Source organism: Tachyglossus aculeatus, chromosome 10, assembly GCF_015852505.1.
Source record: "Tachyglossus aculeatus isolate mTacAcu1 chromosome 10, mTacAcu1.pri, whole genome shotgun sequence".
NCBI classification, from domain to species: domain Eukaryota; kingdom Metazoa; phylum Chordata; class Mammalia; order Monotremata; family Tachyglossidae; genus Tachyglossus; species Tachyglossus aculeatus.
The window spans coordinates 57,415,839-57,435,021 of record NC_052075.1 but is presented as its reverse complement, the minus strand read 5'-3'; the positions used below and the strand labels follow the sequence as shown (position 1 = coordinate 57,435,021).

General features: G+C 53.6%; 1 protein-coding gene across 2 annotated transcripts; it reads right to left on the bottom strand.

The window, feature by feature from the left end:
• Positions 1-784: 784 nt before the first annotated feature.
• On the bottom strand, positions 785-18,322 carry TARBP2 (TARBP2 subunit of RISC loading complex). Of its 2 annotated transcripts, none has more exons than XM_038752663.1 (8): positions 18,165-18,322; positions 13,775-13,944; positions 5,431-5,533; positions 4,846-4,918; positions 3,027-3,144; positions 2,807-2,934; positions 2,223-2,415; positions 785-1,006 (listed from the first exon to the last, which is right to left on the bottom strand). In XM_038752663.1, exons 1-8 carry the CDS (start codon positions 18,197-18,199, stop codon positions 849-851), a joined length of 978 nt encoding a protein of 325 aa, XP_038608591.1. In that variant the 5' UTR covers positions 18,200-18,322; the 3' UTR covers positions 785-848. The 2 variants fall into 2 exon arrangements, with proteins under 2 accessions (XP_038608591.1, XP_038608592.1); XM_038752664.1 differs by having other exon boundaries at positions 3,027-3,141.
• Positions 18,323-19,183: the final 861 nt, after the last annotated feature.

Sequence of the window (19,183 nt, the reverse complement as noted above, 5' to 3'; positions counted from 1 at the left end):
GAGTCCCGCCGCCCCTCGGCACTTTGGCCAGAAGTGACCCCCCTGCCCCCCACCACCGTAGACCTCTGGGGTCTGCGGGGAGGGCTGCCTAAGCTGATAGGAGGGGGGTGAGGGGTCTGGGCCCCCCCACCCACCCCCAATAAAGTCGGCTGGAGCCTCAGCCCGACTCTGCCTGTGTGCATCTGTCTCTGTGTGTGTCTCTCTGGGGGTAGGGGGCATTTCATTCAATCGTATTGATTGAGCGCTTACTGTGTGCAGAGCACTGTACTAAGCGCTTGGGAAGTCCAAGTTGGCATCCTGATGTCTGGTAGTTCCCCAAGAACCCCCCTCCACCCTCCACATCAGCCCCTGCCCATCCCACCCCCCCTCACTTCCCTTCTCCCTGGACTCTGGCCACAGCAGCGGTGACAGACAGGATGACGACCCCAGGGACCCCACCCAGTTCGTGTTGCCCCCACCCCAGGAGAGGCAGCGTGGCTCAGTGGAAAGAGCCCGGGCTTTGGAGTCAGAGGTCATGGGTTCAAATCCCGGCTCCGCCAACTGTCAGCCGTGTGACCTTGGGCAAGTCACTTCACTTCTCTGGGCCTCGGTTCCCTCATCTGGAAAATGGGGATGAAGTCTGTGAGCCTCCCCGGGGGACAACCTGATCACCTCGTAACCCCCCCCCCCCCCCCCAGCGCTTAGAATGGTGCTTTGCACATAGTAAGCGCTTAATATTATTATTAAACGGTGCTGACGGTCCCAGCCCCTCCTGGGGCAAGAAACAGAGCCCACAAACCCCGAGTTACAAACCGGACGTTTATTGGGGGGTAGAGGGGGCAGGGGAGGATGGGGTCGGGGGGGAGTTTTCACTTGCCCCCGGCCATAATCTTGAGGTACTGCAGGGCGTGGCGGGCGGCCTCGGCCCGGGCGGCGTCCCGCGTGGGCGCCGAGCCGTGGCACACTGTGGTGGGCTGCGTCGTCAGCTCCACCAGGCACTGGCACAGCCCGCTCAGGCTCAGCTGGTCTGGGGGTGTGCGTGTGTGTGTGTGGGGGGGGGGGGAATGGGGACGGGGGGCCGGGGAGACGGCAAGGAGGGGGAGAAGAAGGGGAGGAAGGGAGAAGGGGGGCAGAAGGAGAAGGGAAACCGGGAGAGGGAGAAGATGGGAAGGAGGGGAAGAGGGAGAAGAAGATAAGGGGGTGAGGGAGAAGGAGGGGAGAGGGAGAAGAAGATAAGGGGGTGAGGGAGAAGAAGGGAAGGAGGGGAGGGGGAGAAGGAGAGGAAAAGGGAGAAAAAGGGAAGGAGGAGAAGAGGGAGAAGGGAAGGAGGGAGAAGAAGGGAAGGAGGGAGAAAGGAAGGGGAAGAGGGAGAAGAGGGGAGGGAGGGGAGAGGGAGAAGAGAAGAAGGGAAGGAGGGGGAGAGGGAAAAAGGAAGCAGGGGAGGAGGGAAGGAAAAGGAGAAGGGAAGGGGCAGAGGGAGAAGAAGATAAGGGGGTGAGAGAAGATGGGGAGAGGGAAAAGAAGATACGGGGGTGAGGGAGAAGAAGGGGAGAGGGAGAAGGAGGGGAGGGGGAGAAGAAGGGGAGAGGGAGAAGGAGGGGAGGGGGAGAAGGAGGGGAAGAGGGAGAAAAAGGGAAGGAGGAGAAGAGGGAGAAGGGGAGGAGGGAGAAGGGAAGGAGGGGAGAAGGGGGGCAGAGGGAGAAGAAGGGAAGGAGGGGGAGAGGGAGAAGGGAAGGGAGAGAGGGAGAAGAGGGGAAGGAGGGGAGTGGGAGAAGAAAAGGGAAGGAGGGGGAGAGGGGAAAAGGAAGCAGGAGAGGAGGGAAGGAAAAGGAGAAGGGAAGAAGGGGAAGAGGGAGAAGAAAAGAGGGTGAGAAAAAAGGGAAGGAGGGGAGGGAGAAGAAGGGAAGGAGGGGAGAGGGAGAAGGAGGAGAAGAAGGAGAAAAAGGGAAGGAGGAGAAGAGGGAGAAGGGGAGAAGGGAGAAGGGAAGGAGGGAGAGAAGGAGAAGAGCTACAGGGTCCACCACTGCTTCCCAACCATTAGGTGCCACAACTACAAGTCCCAGCATGCTCTGAGGCCAGCAGAGGCAAGAAGCATGCTGGGAGATTGGGTCCATTCACCAGCCCCAAGCCCCTCTGGCCCCACTACCACCATTTACCCCACAGGGTAGGATGCGCCCCAGTCCCGCGGCCCTCCCCGAGGCCCTCCCCCGTCCCCGTCCCCGCCCGGGGGAGCAGCCGGGTACCGATGTCCAGGTAGCTGACGTTGAAGGCCTGCTCCTCGGACAGGTCGTGCAGGAGGCCGCAGGAGCCGGGCCCGGCCGTGCCCAGGGGCTGACTGCGCAGCGACACGATCTTCTCCCCGGCCGAGTTCCTCAGCGAGTCCCACGTGCAGCCCGCCGTCTTCCCCTTGCCCCCGTCCAGCCGAGACCCCGTGCCCTGGCCGAGCCCGAGGGAGGAGGCTGAGCCCGAGGCCGCCACCACCCCCCTTCCATCGCCCCTGCCCTCCCAACATTAACGCCTTGGCATCGGACCACTCCGCTGTCGGGGAAGGAGAGAGGGGGCTACGGCTCCCAGCAAGGCGGGAGAGGGCACAGGGCGTAATAATAACGATGGCACTTATTGAGCGCTTACTATGTGCCAAGCACCGTTCTAAGCGCTGGGGAGGTTACAAGGTGATCAGGTTGTCCCACGGGAGGCTCACGGCCTTCACGCCCATTTTACAGATGAGGTCACCGAAGCCCGGCGAGTTGCCCAAAGTGGCGGAGCCGGGAATTTGAACGCATGACCTCGGACTCCCAAGCCGAGCGTGCTGGGCGCGGTGGCGTACCATGGAGAACTGGTCATCCTCGGCCTCGGCCTCGGGCCCGTCCCGCAGGTCCATGGGGACGTTGTGGATGCGGACCAGCATCTTGGCCGCCGCGTTGCGCTTGGCCAGCTTCTTCGAGGTGCCGCTCCCTGCGGGCGGGCCGGGCGGCGGGGGGTCGGAGGGCCCGGGTCGGGGGTCCCCATCCCCACCCCGCCCCTTCCTCGCCGGCCCGGCCCCGTACCGATCTCCACGAAGCGCTCGACGCGGCAGGTCATGGTGAACTCCTTGCGGTGAGCGGGGCCGGACTCCTGGGTCACCGTGTACTCGGGCAGGCGCCAGCCCTTCTGCACTACCAGCTCCTGGCACGGAGGGAGGGGGCCCAGACCACCGGCCACGCCCCACCGCTCAGAGGGGAGCGGGGCCCGGACCCCCTCAACCCCCTCCCCACCCCTTCCTCCCTCTCCCCCGGCCCCCTCGGGGGGTGGGCGCGGGACAGCCCACCTCCTCCCTCACCTCCCTCTCTCCTTCTCCGGCCCAGCCCGCACCCTCCGCTCCCCCGCCGCCGCCAACCTCCTCCCCGTACCTCGTTCTCGCCCGTCCCGCCGTCGACCCCCGGCCCACGTCCCCCCCCCCGGCCCGGAACGCCCTCCCTCCGCACATCATCATCATCAATCGTATTTATTGAGCGCTTACTGTGTGCAGAGCACTGTACTAAGAGCTTGGGAAGTACAAGTTGGCAACATATAGAGACAGTCCCTACCCAACAGTGGGCTCACAGTCTAAAAGGGGGAGACGGAGAACAAAACCAAACCTACTAACAAAATAAAATAAATAGGATAGATATGGACAAGTAAAATAAATAAATAGAGTAATAAATCTGTACAAACATATATCCATATATACAGGTGCTGTGGGGAAGGGAAGGAGGTAAGATGGGGGGGATGGAGGGGGGACGAGGGAGAGAGGAAGGAAGGGGCTCAGTCTGGGAAGGCCTCCTGGAGGAGGTGAGCTCTCAGCAGGGCCTTGAAGGGAGGAAGAGAGCTAGCTTGGCGGATGGGCAGAGGGAGGGCATTCCAGGCCCTCTTCATCAATCGTATTTATTGAGCGCTTACTGTGTGCAGAGCACTGTACTAAGCGCTTGGGAAGTACAAACTGGCAACATATAGAGACAGTCCCTACCCAACAGTGGGCACATCCACCAAGCTCGCTCTTCTCCTCCCTTCCAAGCCCTACTGAGAGCTCACCTCCTCCGGGAGGCCTTCCCACACTAAGCCCCCTCTTTCCTCTCCCCCACCCAACCTCCTTCCCCTCCCCACAGCCCCTGTATAGATGTTTGTACAGATTTATCACTCTATTTATTTTACTTGTACATCTTTACTATTCCATTTATTTTGTTAATGATGTGAGCCCACTGTTGGGTAGGGACTGTCTCTATACGTTGCCAATTTGTACTTCCCAAGCGCTTAGTACAGTGCTCTGCACATAGTGAGCGCTCAATAAATACGATTGATGATGATGATGATGATGCACCTAGCTTTATCTCTTTGACACCTGTCCACATGTCTAGTTTTGTCAATCAATCAATCAATCAATCGTATTTATTGAGCGCTTACTATGCGCAGAGCACTGTACTAAGCGCTTGGGAAGTACAAATTGGCAACATATAGAGACAGTCCCTACCCAACAGTGGGCTCACAGTCTAAAAGGGGGAGACAGAGAATAAAACCAAACATACCAACAAAATAAGATAAATAGGATAGATATGTACAAGTAAAATAAATAAATAAATATATAGAGTAATAAATATGTACAAACATATATACATATATACAGGTGCTGTGGGGAAGGGAAGGAGGTAAGATGGGGGGGATGGAGAGGGGGACAAGGGGGAGAGGAAGGAAGGTCGTCCGTCTCCCCCTTCTTGACTGTGAGCCCGTTGTCGGGTGGGGACCGTCTCTAGATGTTGCCGACTTGGACTTCCCAGGCGCTTAGTCCAGTGCTCCGCCCACGGTGGGCGCTCAGTATATACGACTGAATGAATGAATGAATGCCAGCCGTACCTGTAAGGCCCCGACGGGGTTACATTCTGATTGCTGCGCCGACACTGGGGCTTTCCCCTCCATGGGCGACCTCCTGGAGGGGGGGACACGAGGGGAGCTGGGAAGACAGCCCACCCACACCCCAGCCTCTCCGTTCCCAGGGGGGCAAGGAAGACCCCCTCACCATTCCCCCCTTTCGTCCTTCCCTCCGGCCCCCGCGCCTCCACCGGGGAGCCTTCCTGCTCGCCTGTGCTACGGAGGGGAGGAGGCTCCCCCAGTCCCCCGGACCTGCTGCGGGAGTTGGGGGTGCAGAGGAGGTTTCGGGGAGGGGTATCTAAGGAGAGGGGACGGGGACGGCCCCCCATGGGGCTCACAGTCCTCACCCCCCGATTTACACAGGAGGGAACTGAGGCCCAGAGGGGTCAAGCGACTTACCCGAGGTCACACGGCGGCGGACGAGCGGATTAGGACCCAGATCCTTCTGATTCCCCCGGCCCGGGCTCTAGCCGCCGCTGGACCACGCCGCTTGTAACGGACCGCGGCCCTCCCGCCATCCCCGGGGAGACCCCCGACCCCGGAGCCGCCCTCCGGCTCAGCCCCCCTCACCTGCTGTCTTCGGGAACCGCCTCGAGCACGCTACCCCGCTTCAGGTATCTGAGGGCCTCTTCGGCGGCCTTGTGCTTGGCTGCTTTCTTACTGGGGCCCTGGCCTGCGTGGCAGGGTGAGAGGGCAAGTGAGGTCAGAGGTCACCGTGGAGCCGTCTCCCCCCCCCCCCCCCCAAAAAAGACCCCCCGTACATCCCACCCGCGGAGAAGACGCCCGTTCGGTTCGCTCCCACTCCCCCTTTCTAATAATAATAATAATAATAATGGCATTTGTTAAGCGCTTACTATGTGCAAAGCACTGTTCTAAGCGCTGGGGGGATACACGGTGATCAAGTTGTCCCACGTAGGGCTCACGGTCTTAATTCCCATTTTACAGATGCGGGAGCTGAGGCTCAGAGAAGTGACTTGCCCAAGGTCACACAGCAAGCATGTGGCAGAGCCGGGATTTGAACCCATGACCTCTGACTCCAAAGCCCCGGCTTTCTCCACTGAAACACGCTGCTTCCTGCCGTCTAATCCAAATCCCTCCTCCTGCAGCGTCGGCCTGCTCCTTCTCGCTCGGGCCTCAGGGTCCCCTGAGAGAGGACCTCGCGGGGACTTGATGATAGTAATAATAATAAATGTGGTATTTGTTAAGCGCTTACTATGTGCCGGGCCCCGTGCTAAGCAGCACAAGCTCATCGGGTTGGACCGTGGGGCTCACGGTCTCCATCGCCGTTGTACAGATGAGGGAACCGAGGCCCGGAGAGGTGAAGTGACTTGCCCGGGGTCACCCAGCAGACAGGTGGCGGGATTAGAACCCATGTCCTTCTAACTGCCAGGCCTGGGCTCTATCCATTAATCTAATCTAATCTAATGAGCCACGCTGTTTCTCTTTTAAGGATTTACGGTGTCGGATGGGACTCTCCCAAACGCTCAGTACAGTGCTCTGGACACAGTAAGCGCTCAATAAATTTTAGACGGGGAGCCCGCTGTTGGGTAGGGACTGTCTCTATATGTTGCCAACTTGTACTTCCCAAGCGCTTAGTACAGTGCTCTGCACACAGTAAGCGCTCAATAAATACGATCGATGATGACGAATAAATACAACTGACTGACCGACTTGGGGACCGGGACAGGAAACCCAAGGCTGAGGCCCGGGACCTGGGTTCTAATCCTGGCTCCACCCCTTGTCTCCTGGGTGACCTCGGACAACTCACTTCACTTCTCTGGGCCTCAGTTCCCTCCACTGCGAAATGGGGGTTCAACTCCTGTCCTCCCTCCCAAATAAGAGGAGCAACGCGGCGCATTGGAAACAGCCCGGACTTTGGAGTCAGAGGTCATGGGTTCCAATCCCGGCTTCGCCAACTGTCAGCTGGGTGACTTTGGGCAAGTCACTTCACTTCTCTGGGCCTCAGTTCCCTCACCTGTAAAATGGGGATGAAGACTGGGAGCCCCCCGTGGGACAACCTGATCACCTTGTAACCTCCCTAGCGCTTAGGACAGTGCTTGGCACATGGTAAATGCTTAATAAATGCCATCGTTATTACTCAGACGGCGAGCCCTATGTGGAACAGGGGCTCGTCCGACCTAATTAATTTGTACCTACCCCAGGGCTCAGAACAGTGTTTGACACATAGTAAGCGCCTACCAAATACCACTGTCTCTGTCTCCCCCTTTTAGACTGTGAGCCCACTGTTGGGTAGGGACTGTCTCTATGTGTTGCCAATTTGTACTTCCCAAGCGCTTAGTACAGTGCTCTGCACATAGTAAGCGCTCAATAAATACGATTGATTGATTGATTGATTGATTTAAAAAATAGTAATAATTCACGTCGGACCCAGCCAACCGTCAGGCAGATGGACCTCGGCCTCTCTGGCCTCTGGCCCAGCCCGCGCCTCTCCTCCCCCCAACGCTCTCCGACGGCCTCCCGTCTCGCGGCCCTCGACTTTCCCATCCAGAAGATGGGCCGGGACCGCCCTGTCGTCTCCCAAGCGCTCCGCACACGGTAAGCGTTCGACAGACACCCAACTGACCGATCGATCTTACGGGTCGACTCTCCTCCCCAGCTCACGGTGTCACGGTCCCTCCCCTTCCACTCTCCCCCCTCCGATTTTCCATCCCCGCTGTTCCCCCGACCCAAAGGGACTCCCTCCCTCTTTGAATCCGCCCGCTCTCCATCTCGAAAGCCCTCCTGAGACCCCGCCGCCTCCAGGGAGCCTTCCCTGATTAATTCCCCCAGATAGCATCAACCCCAAAGCACCCGGCCCTTAGTACAATTGGATCCTCGGCCTTCCGGCCCATCAGTCTACCCCGCTGTCCATCTGGTTCTTAATTCATCCGCTCCACCTGTTCTTCCCAGTCTTTTAGACTGTGAGCCCACTGTTGGGTAGGGACTGTCTCTATGTGTTGCCAATTTGTACTTCCCAAGCGCTTAGTACAGTGCTCTGCACATAGTAAGCGCTCAATAAATACGATTGATTGATTGATTGATTGATTCCCCCCTCCTTCCTCCCTCAGATGATGACTCTCCCCGCCTTCCAAAGCCTTATATGTTGCCCACTTGGACTTCCCAAGCGCTTAGTCCAGTGCTCTGCACACAGTAAGCGCTCAATAAATACGACTGATTGATTGATTGATTGATTCCCCCCTCCTTCCTCCCTCAGACGATGACTCTCCCTGCCTTCCAAAGCCTTATATGTTTCCAACTTGGACTTCCCAAGCGCTTAGTCCAGTGCTCTGCACACAGTAGGCGCTCAATAAATACGATTGATTGATTGATTGATGAGACAGGGACTGTGTCCAACCCAATTTGCCTGTCTCCAGCCCAGCGCTTATTACAGTGCCCGGCACATAGTAAGCGCTTAACAAATGCCATCATTATGATTATGATTATTTTCCGGGACTCAGCGACCTCAACGGCGAAATGGGGATTAAGATTGTTAATTCCTCCCTTCAAGGCCCTGCTGAGAGCTCACCTCCTCCAGGAGGCCTTCCCAGACTGAGCCCCTTCCTTCCTCTCCCCCTCGTCCCCCTCTCCATCCCCCCATCTTACCTCCTTCCCTTCCCCACAGCACCTGTATATATGTATATATGGTTGTACATATTTATTACTCTATTCATTTATTTATTTATTTATTTTACTTGTACATTTCTATCCTATTTATTTTATTTTGTTGGTATGTTTGATTTTGTTCTCTGTCTCCCCCTTTTAGACTGTGAGCCCACTGTTGGGTAGGGACTGTCTCTATGTGTTGCCAATTTGCACTTCCCAAGCGCTTAGTACAGTGCTCTGCACATAGTAAGCGCTCAATAAATACGATTGATTGATTGATTGACTGATTGTGAGCCTCGTGGGACGGGACTGTGTCCGACCCAATTACCTTCCGTCTGCCCCAGCGCTTAGTTCAGTGCTTGGTGCATAGTAAGCGCTTAGCAAATACCATTCAGGGGTTCAAATCCCGGCTCCGCCAACTGTCGGCCGTGTGACTTTGGGCAAGTCACTTAACTTCTCTGGGCCTCAGTTCCCTCATCTGTAAAATGGGGATTAAGACTGCGAGCCCCCTGTGGGACAACCTGATTACCTTGTATCCCCCCAGCGCTTAGAACAGTGCTTTGCACATAGTAAGCACTTAATAAATGCCATAATAATAATTATTATTATTGAAGGCCTATCTCCTCCCAGAGTCTTTCCCTACGCACCCTCCTTTCCTCTTCTCCCTCTCCCTTCCGCGTCACCCTGACTTGCTCCCTTAATCCATCCCCCCTCCCCACCCCACTTATGTCCATAACTGTCTTCTATTTATTTCTATTTCCTTCCGCCTCCCCCTCTAGACTGTCAGCTCCTTGTGGGCAGGAAATGTTATTTATTTATTATTCAATTGTCCTCTCCCAAGCCCTCAGCGCAGTGCTCTGCACGCGGTAATCCATCACTAAATCCTGCCGGTCCCACCTTCACGACACTGCTGAAATCCACCCTTTTTCTCTCTCCCTCCGAAACTGCTACCGAGTTAATCAATCAATCAATCAATCGTATTTATTGGGCGCTTACTGGGGGCAGAGCACTGGACTAAGCGCTTGGGAAGTCCAAGTTGGCAACGTCTAGAGACGGTCCCTACCCAACAGCGGGCTCGCAGGCTAGACGGGGGAGACAGAGAACAAAACCAAGCATATTAACAAAATAAAATAAATGGAATAGATATGGACAAGTAAAATAAATAGAGTAATAAATATGTACAAACATATATACATATATACACTTAAGACCATCGCTTCACCTCTCCCGCCTGGAGGACTGCATCTTTTAGACTGTGAGCCCACTGCTGGGTAGGAACCGTCTCTATATGTTGCCAACTTGGACTTCCCAAGCGCTTAGTACAGTGCTCTGCACACAGTAAGCGCTCAATAAATACGATTGATTGATTGATTGATCAGCCTTCTCGCTGACCTCCCAGCCTCCCGTCTCTCCCCGCTCCAGTCCATCCTGCTGCCCGAATCACAGTTCCACAAAAACGCTCAGGACATGGTCACTCCGCCCCTCAAAGAAACTCCAGTGGTGGCCCATCCCGTGGCTCGGTGGAAAGAGCCCGGGCTTTGGAGTCAGAGGTCGCGGGTTCGAATCCCGGCTCCGCCACTTGTCGGCTGGGTGGCTTTGGGCCAGTCACAACTTCTCTGGGCCTCAGTTCCCTCATCTGGAAAATGGGGATGAAGACTGGGAGCCCCCGGGGGACCACCTCATCACCTTGTAACCTCCCCAGCGCTTAGAACAGTGCTTTGCACATAGTAAGTGCTTAATAAATGCCATCATTATTATTATTAGCCACCTCCACGTCAAACAAAAACTCCTCACCATTGGCTTTAAAGCACTTAACCACCTTGCCCCCACTTGGCACATAGTAAGCGCTTAGCTGAGAGCTCACCTCCTCCAGGAGGCCTTCCTTCCTCTCCCCCTCGTCCCCCTCTCCATCCCCCCAGCTTACCTCCTTCCCTTCCCCACAGCACCTGTATATATGTAGATATGTTTGTACAGATTTATTACCCTATTTATTTATTTTACTTGTACCTATCTATTCTATTTATTTTATTTTGTTAGTATGTTTGGTTTTGTTCTCTGTCTCCCCCTTCTAGACTGTGAGCCCACTGTTGGGTAGGGACTGTCTCTAGATGTTAACTGTGTGAGCCCTGGCTCAGTGGAAAGAGCCCGGGCTTTGGAGTCGGAGGTCATGGGTTCAAATCCCGGCTCCGCCAACTGTCGGCTGTGTGACTTTGGGCAAGTCACTTCACTTCTCTGGGCCTCAGTGACCTCATCTGTAAAACGGGGATGAAGACTGTGACCCCCCCCGCCGTGGGACAACCTGATCACCTTGTAACCTCCCCAGCGCTTAGAACGGTGCTTTGCACAGAGTAAGCGCTTAACAGATACCATTATTATTATAAGCGCCTAGTACAGTGCTCTGCACACAGTAAGCGCTCAATAAACACGACTGATTGATGTTGCCAGCCTGTACTTCCCAAGCGCTTAGTCCAGTGCTCTGCACACAGTAAGCGCTCAATAAATACGACTGACTGATCGATTAACAAATGCCATCATTATTATCATCGTCAATCGTATTTCTTGAGCACTTACTGTGTGCAGAGCGCTGGACTAGGGCTTGGGAAGTACAAATTGGCAACATATAGAGACAGTCCCTGCCCAACAGTGGCTCACAGTCTAAAAGTCTAATAATAGTCTCACAGTCTAATAATAATAATAATGTAATATTATTAATAATAATAGTAATAATATTATTATTATTTTTATTACCTCACCTCGCTTCTCTCTTACTCCAACGCAGCCCGCACACTTTGTGCCACTAATGGCAACCTTCTCGCCGTGCCCCACCTATCTCACCCCCGGCCCCCGGCCTGCAACGCACCTCCCTCCTCCAATCCCACGGACAACGCTTCTCCCCCGTTTCAAAGCCTTCCTGAAGGCCCATCTCCTCCAAGAAGCCTTCCTTCCTCTCCCCCTCGTCCCCCTCTCCATCCCCCCATCTCACCTCCTTCCCTTCCCCACAGCGCCTGTATAGATGGATATATGTTTGTACATATTTATTACTCTATTTATTTATTTATTTTACTTGTACATATCTATTCTATTTATTTTATTTTGTTAGTATGTTTGGTTTTGTTGGTTGTTTTTTTTTTCTCTGTCTCCCCCTTTTAGACTGTGAGCCCAATGTTGGGTAGGGACTGTCTCTATATGTTGCCAATTTGTACTTCCCAAGCACTTAGTACAGTGCTCTGCACATAGTAAGCGCTCAATAAATATGATTGATTGATTGATTCCCAGACTAAGCCCCACTCTTCCTCCTCTCCCCCTCCTTTCTGCCTTTTCTCCTGACTTGCTCCCTTTTCTCTTCCCACCCCCCATCCCAGCCCCACACCACTTATGCCCGTCTCTGTTATTTTATTTCTGTGCATTGATGGCTGCCTCCCCTCCTCTAGACCGTAAGCTCGTTGCGGGCGGGGACTGTGTTCACTGTTCTACTGTCATCATCATCATCATCGATCGTATTATTGAGCGCTTACTTCCCAAGTGCTTAGTCCAGTGCTCTGCACGCAGTAAGCGCTCAATAAATACGACTGATTGATCGATTAACAAATGCCATCATTCTTATCATCATCAATCGTATTTCTTGAGCGCTCACTGTGTGCAGAGCACTGGACTAAGCGCTTGGGAAGGACAAGTTGGCAACATATAGAGACGGTCCCGACCCAACAGTGGGCTCACGGTCTCCTCTCCCAAGCGCTCAGCACAGTGCTCTGCACACAGTAAGCGCTCAATAAAGAATAATAATAATAATGATGGCATTTATTAAGCGCTGACTATGTGCAAAGCACTGTTCTAAGCGCTGGGGAGGTTAACATAAATAAGTAGAAATAGAATAAATGTACATCTGTACATTTCTAGCCTCCTCCAGGAGGCCTTCCCAGACTGAGCCCCTCCCTTCCTCTCCCCCTCGTCCCCCTCTTCATCCCCCCCATTTTACCTCCTTCCCTTCCCCACAGCACCTGGATAGATGTATATATGTTTGTACATATTTATTACTCTATGTATTTATTTTACTTGTACATATCTATTCTATTTATTTTATTTTGTTAGTATGTATGGTTTTGTTCTCTGTCTCCCCCTTTTAGACTGTGAGCCCACTGTTGGGTAGGGACTGTCTCTATATGTTGCCAACTTGTACTTCCCAAGCGCTTAGTACAGTGCTCTGCACAAAGTAAGCGCTCAATAAATACGATTGATTGATTGATCTGTACATTTACATCTGTACATTTCTAGCCTGTGAGCCCACTGTTGGGTAGGGACCGTCTCTAGATGTTGCCAACTTGTACTTCCCAAGCGCTCAGTACAGTGCTCTGCACACAGTAAGCGCTCAATAAAGAATAATAATAATAATGATGGCATTTATTCAGCGCTTACTATGTGCAAAGCACTGTTCTAAGCGCTGGGGAGGTTAATATAAATAAGTAGAAATAGAATAAACGTACATCTGTACATTTACATCTGTACATTTCCAGACTGTGAGCCCACTGTTGGGTAGGGACCGTCTCTAGATGTTGCCAACTTGGACTTCCCAAGCGCTCAGTCCAGTGCTCTGCACACAGTAAGCGCTCACTAAAGAATAATAATAATAATGATGGCATTTATTAAGCGCTGACTATGTGCAAAGCACTGTTCTAAGCACTGGGGAGGTTAATATGAATAAGTAGAAATAGAATAAATGTACATCTGTGCATTTCTAGACCGTGAGCCCGCTGTTGGGTAGGGACCGTCTCTAGATGTTGCCAACTTGGACTTCCCAAGCGCTCAGTCCAGTGCTCTGCACACAGTAAGCGCTCGATCAATACGATTGAATGAATCTGTACCTATCCGTTTACAATCCATAAATTCAGTCGACCGACTGATTTTGTAAATAAAGTCTGCCAGTGTCCCCCAAGAGCCGGTAAGCCCCCCGAGGGCTTCGACCGGGTCTCGCCTTGCGGGTGCATTTCTCGCGGAAATCGCGTCTCCCCCGAGAGGCCTTCCCTGATTTCACCTCTCCTCTCCCCCGGCTTGCCGTGGCCTCGGCACTTGGACGGGCCCTGAATCCCGGCGCGCTCCCGCACGCCCTCGGCTCTCCGGCCCAGCTCTCCCCGTCCCTCAGAGGCCAATTCCCGTCCGTCCGGCCTCGATTTCCTCGTCCATCTTGCGTCCCGGCGCCCGGGACTGGGCGGGCGGATCGATCGACTGGCCTTTCCTAGAGAGCTGTTTGTGCTCCCCTCTCCCCGGGGTGGGGGGCCAGCGGGGAGACCCCCCCCGGTCCCCCACCGTCCCTCACCGGTGCAGGTGCTGTCGCCGACAGTGACGCGGAAGGTGAAATTGGGCTGGTGGGCTTGGCCCTCGGCTTTGAGCAGGTCGTACACGGGGGTCTTGCCTATTCTCGTCCCATACTCTTGCAAGAGGCTGATCGGAGTCTTGCCCGGGTTGGCTGCCAGCATTTGCTCTAAACTGAGGCAGGGGTGGGGAGAAAGAGGGGCCTCTACTTGCGCGACTCCCCCGGCCCCCCAGCCCACCTCCTCCCGGATGCCCTCAGGACCACCTCCCTTTCCCCCCGACCCCCCGACACCAGGGGTGGAAGTCGCGCGGGGCGGCCCCGGCCCCAAGCTCTTAATAATAATAACTGTGGTGTTTATTAAGCACTCGCTACGGGCCGGGCACTGTATTAAGCGCCGGGGCGGATCCAGGCAAATCGGGCCGGGCGCCCGTCCCGCGTGGGGATCGCAGTCCCCATTTCATCAGTTTGATGCGCATCCGGCTTTATTTCTATTTATTCTGATGACTTGACACCCGTCCACGTGTTCTGTTTCGTTGTCCGTCTCCCCCCTCTATATAATAGATATACTTATGATGGTATGTTTCGTTGTCCATCTCCCCCCTCTATATAATATATATCATATATATATATATATATAAATATATATATATATATATATATATATATATGATGGTATGTTTCGTTGTCCGTCTCCCCCCTCTATATAATAGATATATATATGATGGTATGTTTCGTTGTCCGTCTCCCCCCTCTATATAATATATATCATATATATATATATATATATATATATGATGGTATGTTTCGTTGTCTGTCTCCCCCCTCTATATAATATATATCATATATATATATATATAATATATATATATATGATGGTATTAGTTAAGCGCTTACTACGTGCAAGTAGTAGACTGTGAGCCCACTATCGGGTAGGGACTGTCTCTATGTGATGCCAATTTGTACTTCCCAAGCGCTTAGTACAGTGCTCTGCACATAGTAAGCGCTCAATAAATACGATTGATTGATTGATTGATTGCAAAGCACCGTTCTGAGCGCCGGGGAGGTTACGAGGTGATGAGGTTGTCCCCCGTGGGGCTCGCCGTTTTAATCCCCAGTTTCCAGATGAGGGAACTGAGGCCCAGAGAAGGGAATCAATCAATCAATCGTATTTAATAAATACGATTCAATCGTATTCAATAAATACGATTGATGATGATGATTTATTGAGCGCTTACTGCGTGCAGAGCACTGTACTAAGCGCTTGGGAAGTCCACGTTGGCAACATATAGAGACAGTCCCTACCCAACAGTGGGCTCACAGTCTAAAAGAAGTGACTTGCCCAGAGTCACACAGCTGACGGTTGGCGGAGCAGGGATTTGAACCCATGACCTCTGACTCCAAAGCCCGTTGTTGGGTCGGGACCATCTCTAGATGTTGCCAACTTCCCAAGCGCTTAGTACAGTGCTCTGCACACAGTAAGCGCTCAATAAATACGACTGACCGGATGAATCCCCATTTCGTAAATGAGGTAAACGGAGGCGCGGAGAAGTGACTTGTCCAAGGTCACCCGGCAGGCGGGTGGCAGAGGCGGGATTAGAACCCAGGTCCTTCCGACTCCCGGGCCTGCGCCCTGCTCACTCGTCCATGCTGCTCCTCAGTACAGTGGGAGTTAGATGGACCTGGGTTCTAATCCCAGCTGCGCAGCTTGTCTCCCGTGTGACCTTGGGCAAGTCACGTCACTTCTCTGGGCCTCAGTTCCCTCATCTGGAAAATGGGGGATTAAGACTGTGAGCCCCACGGGGGACAGGGACTGTGTCCAACCCGCTTTGCCGGTATCCGCCCCAGCGCTTAGAACAGTGCCCGGCACCTAGTAAGCACTTAACACCACAATCATTATTATTATTATTACATTACTCTGCACACAGCAAGCACTCAAGAACAGTGCTTGGCACATAGTAAGCGCTTAACAAATACCATCATCATCATCATTATTATTAATAGAGAAGCAGCACATTACTCTATTTATTTATTTTACTTGTACATATCTATTCTATTTATTTTATTTTGTGAGTATGTTTGGTTTTGTTCTCTGTCTCCCCCTTTTAGACTGTGAGCCCACTGTTGGGTAGGGACTGTCTCTAGATGTTGCCAATTTGGACTTCCCAAGCGCTTAGTACAGTGCTCTGCACACAGTAAGCGCTCAATAAATACGATTGATGATGATGATGATGATGAAAGAGCCCGGGCTTTGGAGTCAGACGTCACGGGTTCAAACGCCAGCTCCGGCACTTGTCAGCTGGGTGACTTCGGGCGAGTCACTTCACTTCTCTGGGCCTCAGTTCCCTCATCTGGAAAATGGGGATGAAGACGGTGAGCCCCCCACCGTGGGACCACCCGATCACCTTGTAACCTCCCCGGCGCTTAGAACATCATCATCAATCGTATTTATTGAGCGCTTACTATGTGCAGAGCACATAGTAATAGAGCACAATAATAGAACAGTGCTGTGCACCTAGTAAGCGCTTGATAAATGCCATCACTATTATTATTATTATTAATAGCGATGTGGGCAGGGAATGTTTCTGCTTATTGTTATAGTGTCCTCTCCTAAGCACTTAGTACAGCACTCTGCACACAGTAAGCACTCAATAAATACGATCGAATGAATGAAGGAATGAAAATCGGCCGATCGACTGAAGGACCGTCCCCAATCCCCGGACTTTGGCCATGTTCTTTCCCCCCAACCCACCCCACAGCACTTATGTCCCATATCTGTCATTTTATTTATTTGTCTTGCTGTCTGTCTCTCCCCACAAGACTATTAGCTCACTGTGGGCAGGGGATGTCACTGTTGTTGTTGTACTGGACTTTTCCAAGCGCTTAGCACAGTGCTCTGCCCACGTTGGGCGCTCAAGAAATACGACTGAATGAAGAAATGCATTTGCAGAACAAATTCTATTTATTCCGACCACTTTGACACCTGTCTCCATGTTTTCTTTTGCTGTCTCCCCCTTCTAGACTGTGAGCCCGTTGTGCGGAGGGACCGTCTCTATCTGTTGCCGACTCGGACTTCCCAAGTGCTTAGTCCAGTGCTCTGCACACAGTAAGTGCTCAATAAAGACGATGGAGTGACTGAATGAATGATGAAATGCGGTTGAATGAATGAATGTAGGGACCCTGAGCTCCCCCTCTCCATCTCCATGGCCCCCGCCTTACCTCCTTTCCTTCCCCACAGCACCTGTATATACGTATATATGTCTGTACAGATTTATTACTCTATTTATTTATTTATTTCACTTGTACATATCTATTCTATTTATTTTATTTTGCTAATATGTTTTGTTCTCTGTCTCCCCCTTCTAGACTGTGAGCCCGCTGTTGGATAGGGACCGGCTCTAGATGCTGCCAACTTGGACTCCCCAAGCGCTTAGTACAGTGCTCTGCACACAGTGAGCGCTCAATAAATACGATTGATTGATTGATTGATTGATTGAGATGGGGGGCCGGGTGTGTTACCGCGGCCTCGCCACCAGGTGGCGCTGCCGCGCACGCGCCGCGGCGCCTGCGCAACAGCGCCCCCTCGCGCCCCGCGGCGGCGATGCCGTCCCCAACCGGAAGCGGCTATCGAGCCCAACGGGGGCAGGGCGCCGCCGCCCCAAAGCACGCCGGGAATGAAGACGACCATGGCCAAGAAGATGCCAAGCATCCAAAAGATCACACCACTGGTCCATGCTGGGGGCCGGGATGGGGGGCGCCTGTCGCTCCGAAGGCCCCAGAGCATGCTGGGAATGAAGCTGCCCATGGCCAAGAGGATGCCCAGCTTCCAATAGACACGCCACTGGTCCATGCTGGGGGGCGTGTCAATCCAGGGCCCCAAAGCATGCTGGGAATGAAGCTGCCCATGGCCACAAGGATGCCCAGCCTCCAACAGACACGCCACTGGTCCATGCTGGGGGGCGTGTCAATCCAGGGCCCCAAAGCATGCTGGGAATGAAGCTGCCCATGGCCAAGAGGATGCCCAGCCTCCAATAGACACGCCACTGGTCCATGCTGGGGGGCGTGTCAATCCAGGGCCCCAAAGCATGCTGGGAATGAAGCTGCCCATGGCCACGAGGATGCCCAGCCTCCAATAGATACACCACTGGTCCATGCTTGGGGCGGGGGGGGGTGTCGCTCCGATGCATGCAGGGGTCTGTTGCCCGACCCCAAAGCCCGGGGTCAGTCGGGGTGGGAACCAGCGCGGCCCCTTCCACCGTTCCCGGCGCTCAGAACAGTGCTTGGCACATAGTAGGCGCTTAATGAATGGCATCATTAGTATTGTCCCGCCGCCAGGGCCTGCACTGCGGCCTCCCCGCCGCCAGGGGGCGGTGTGTGTGTGTGGGGGGGCACTCACCTGGGGAGCCCGGAGCCCTGCTCCTCCTCACTCATTCCCCCCTCCGTCCCCGCGGGCGCCACGGTGCCTGCAGCCGCGCGAGCCCCGAGCCTCCGCCTCACGAGCCGCCGCCGCCGCCGAACATGGGCTGCGGCCGGGCCCCGGCTCTGCCCGCGGGGAGCTGCCCCGGGGCACGCCGGGACATGGAGTCCCGAGCCAGGCCTCCGCCCCGGAGTTCCGGAAGAGCCGGGACTACCCGCCCCATAATGCCCCGCGGGGCCGCCCCCTCCCTTTGGTCTGTTGGCTTCTGGGAGTTGAAGTCCCCCCGCCCCTCCCGTCAGCCCCGAGCACGTCGGACTACATCCCCCGTCATGCCCCGCAGGAAGCGCGGGAAAACGCCCAACCTCCCGGATGCGCTCTCCCCCCTCCATCATCCCCCCACCTTCATTCATTCATTCATTCATTCATTCAATCGTATTTATTGAGCGCTTACTGTGAGAAGAGCACTGTACTAGTCTTCTAGACTGTGAGCCCACTGTTGGGTAGAGACCGTCTCTCTATGTTGCCATCTTGGACTTCCCAAGCGCTTAGTCCAGTGCTCTGCACACAGTAAGCGCTCAATAAATATGATTGATGATGATTTATTGGGCGCTTACGGTGTGAAGAGCACTGTACTAAGCGCTTGAGGAGTCCAAGTTGGCAACATCTAGAGATGGTCCCTACCCAACAACGGGCCCACAGTCTAGAAGGGGGAGACAGACAGCACTTCCTTCCCCACAGCACCTGTAGATATGTTTATACGTATTTATTACTCTATTTATTTTACTTGTACATATTTATTCTATTTATTTTATTCTGTTAATATGTTTGGTTTTGTTCTCTGTCTCCCCCTTCTAGACTGTGAGCCTGCTGTTGGGTAGGACCGTCTCTAGATGTTGCCATCTTGTACTTCCCAAGCGCTTAGTCCAGTGCTCTGCACACAGTAAGCGCTCAATAAATACGATTGATTGATTCATTCCCCACAGCACCTGTATATATGT

What these genes read in the sequence shown, in the direction of transcription:
- TARBP2 (XM_038752663.1), bottom strand. Translation starts at nt 18,199, where the DNA reads ATGAGTGAGGAGGAGCAGGGCTCCGGGCTCCCCAG. An exon ending in AGGATGACCAGTTCTCCATG is followed by an intron (nt 2,416 to 2,806) that starts GTACGCCACCGC and finishes GGGCTCGGCCAG; the next exon opens with GGCACGGGGTCTCGGCTGGA. An exon ending in CGTCAGCTACCTGGACATCG is followed by an intron (nt 1,007 to 2,222) that starts GTACCCGGCTGC and finishes GCACACCCCCAG; the next exon opens with ACCAGCTGAGCCTGAGCGGG.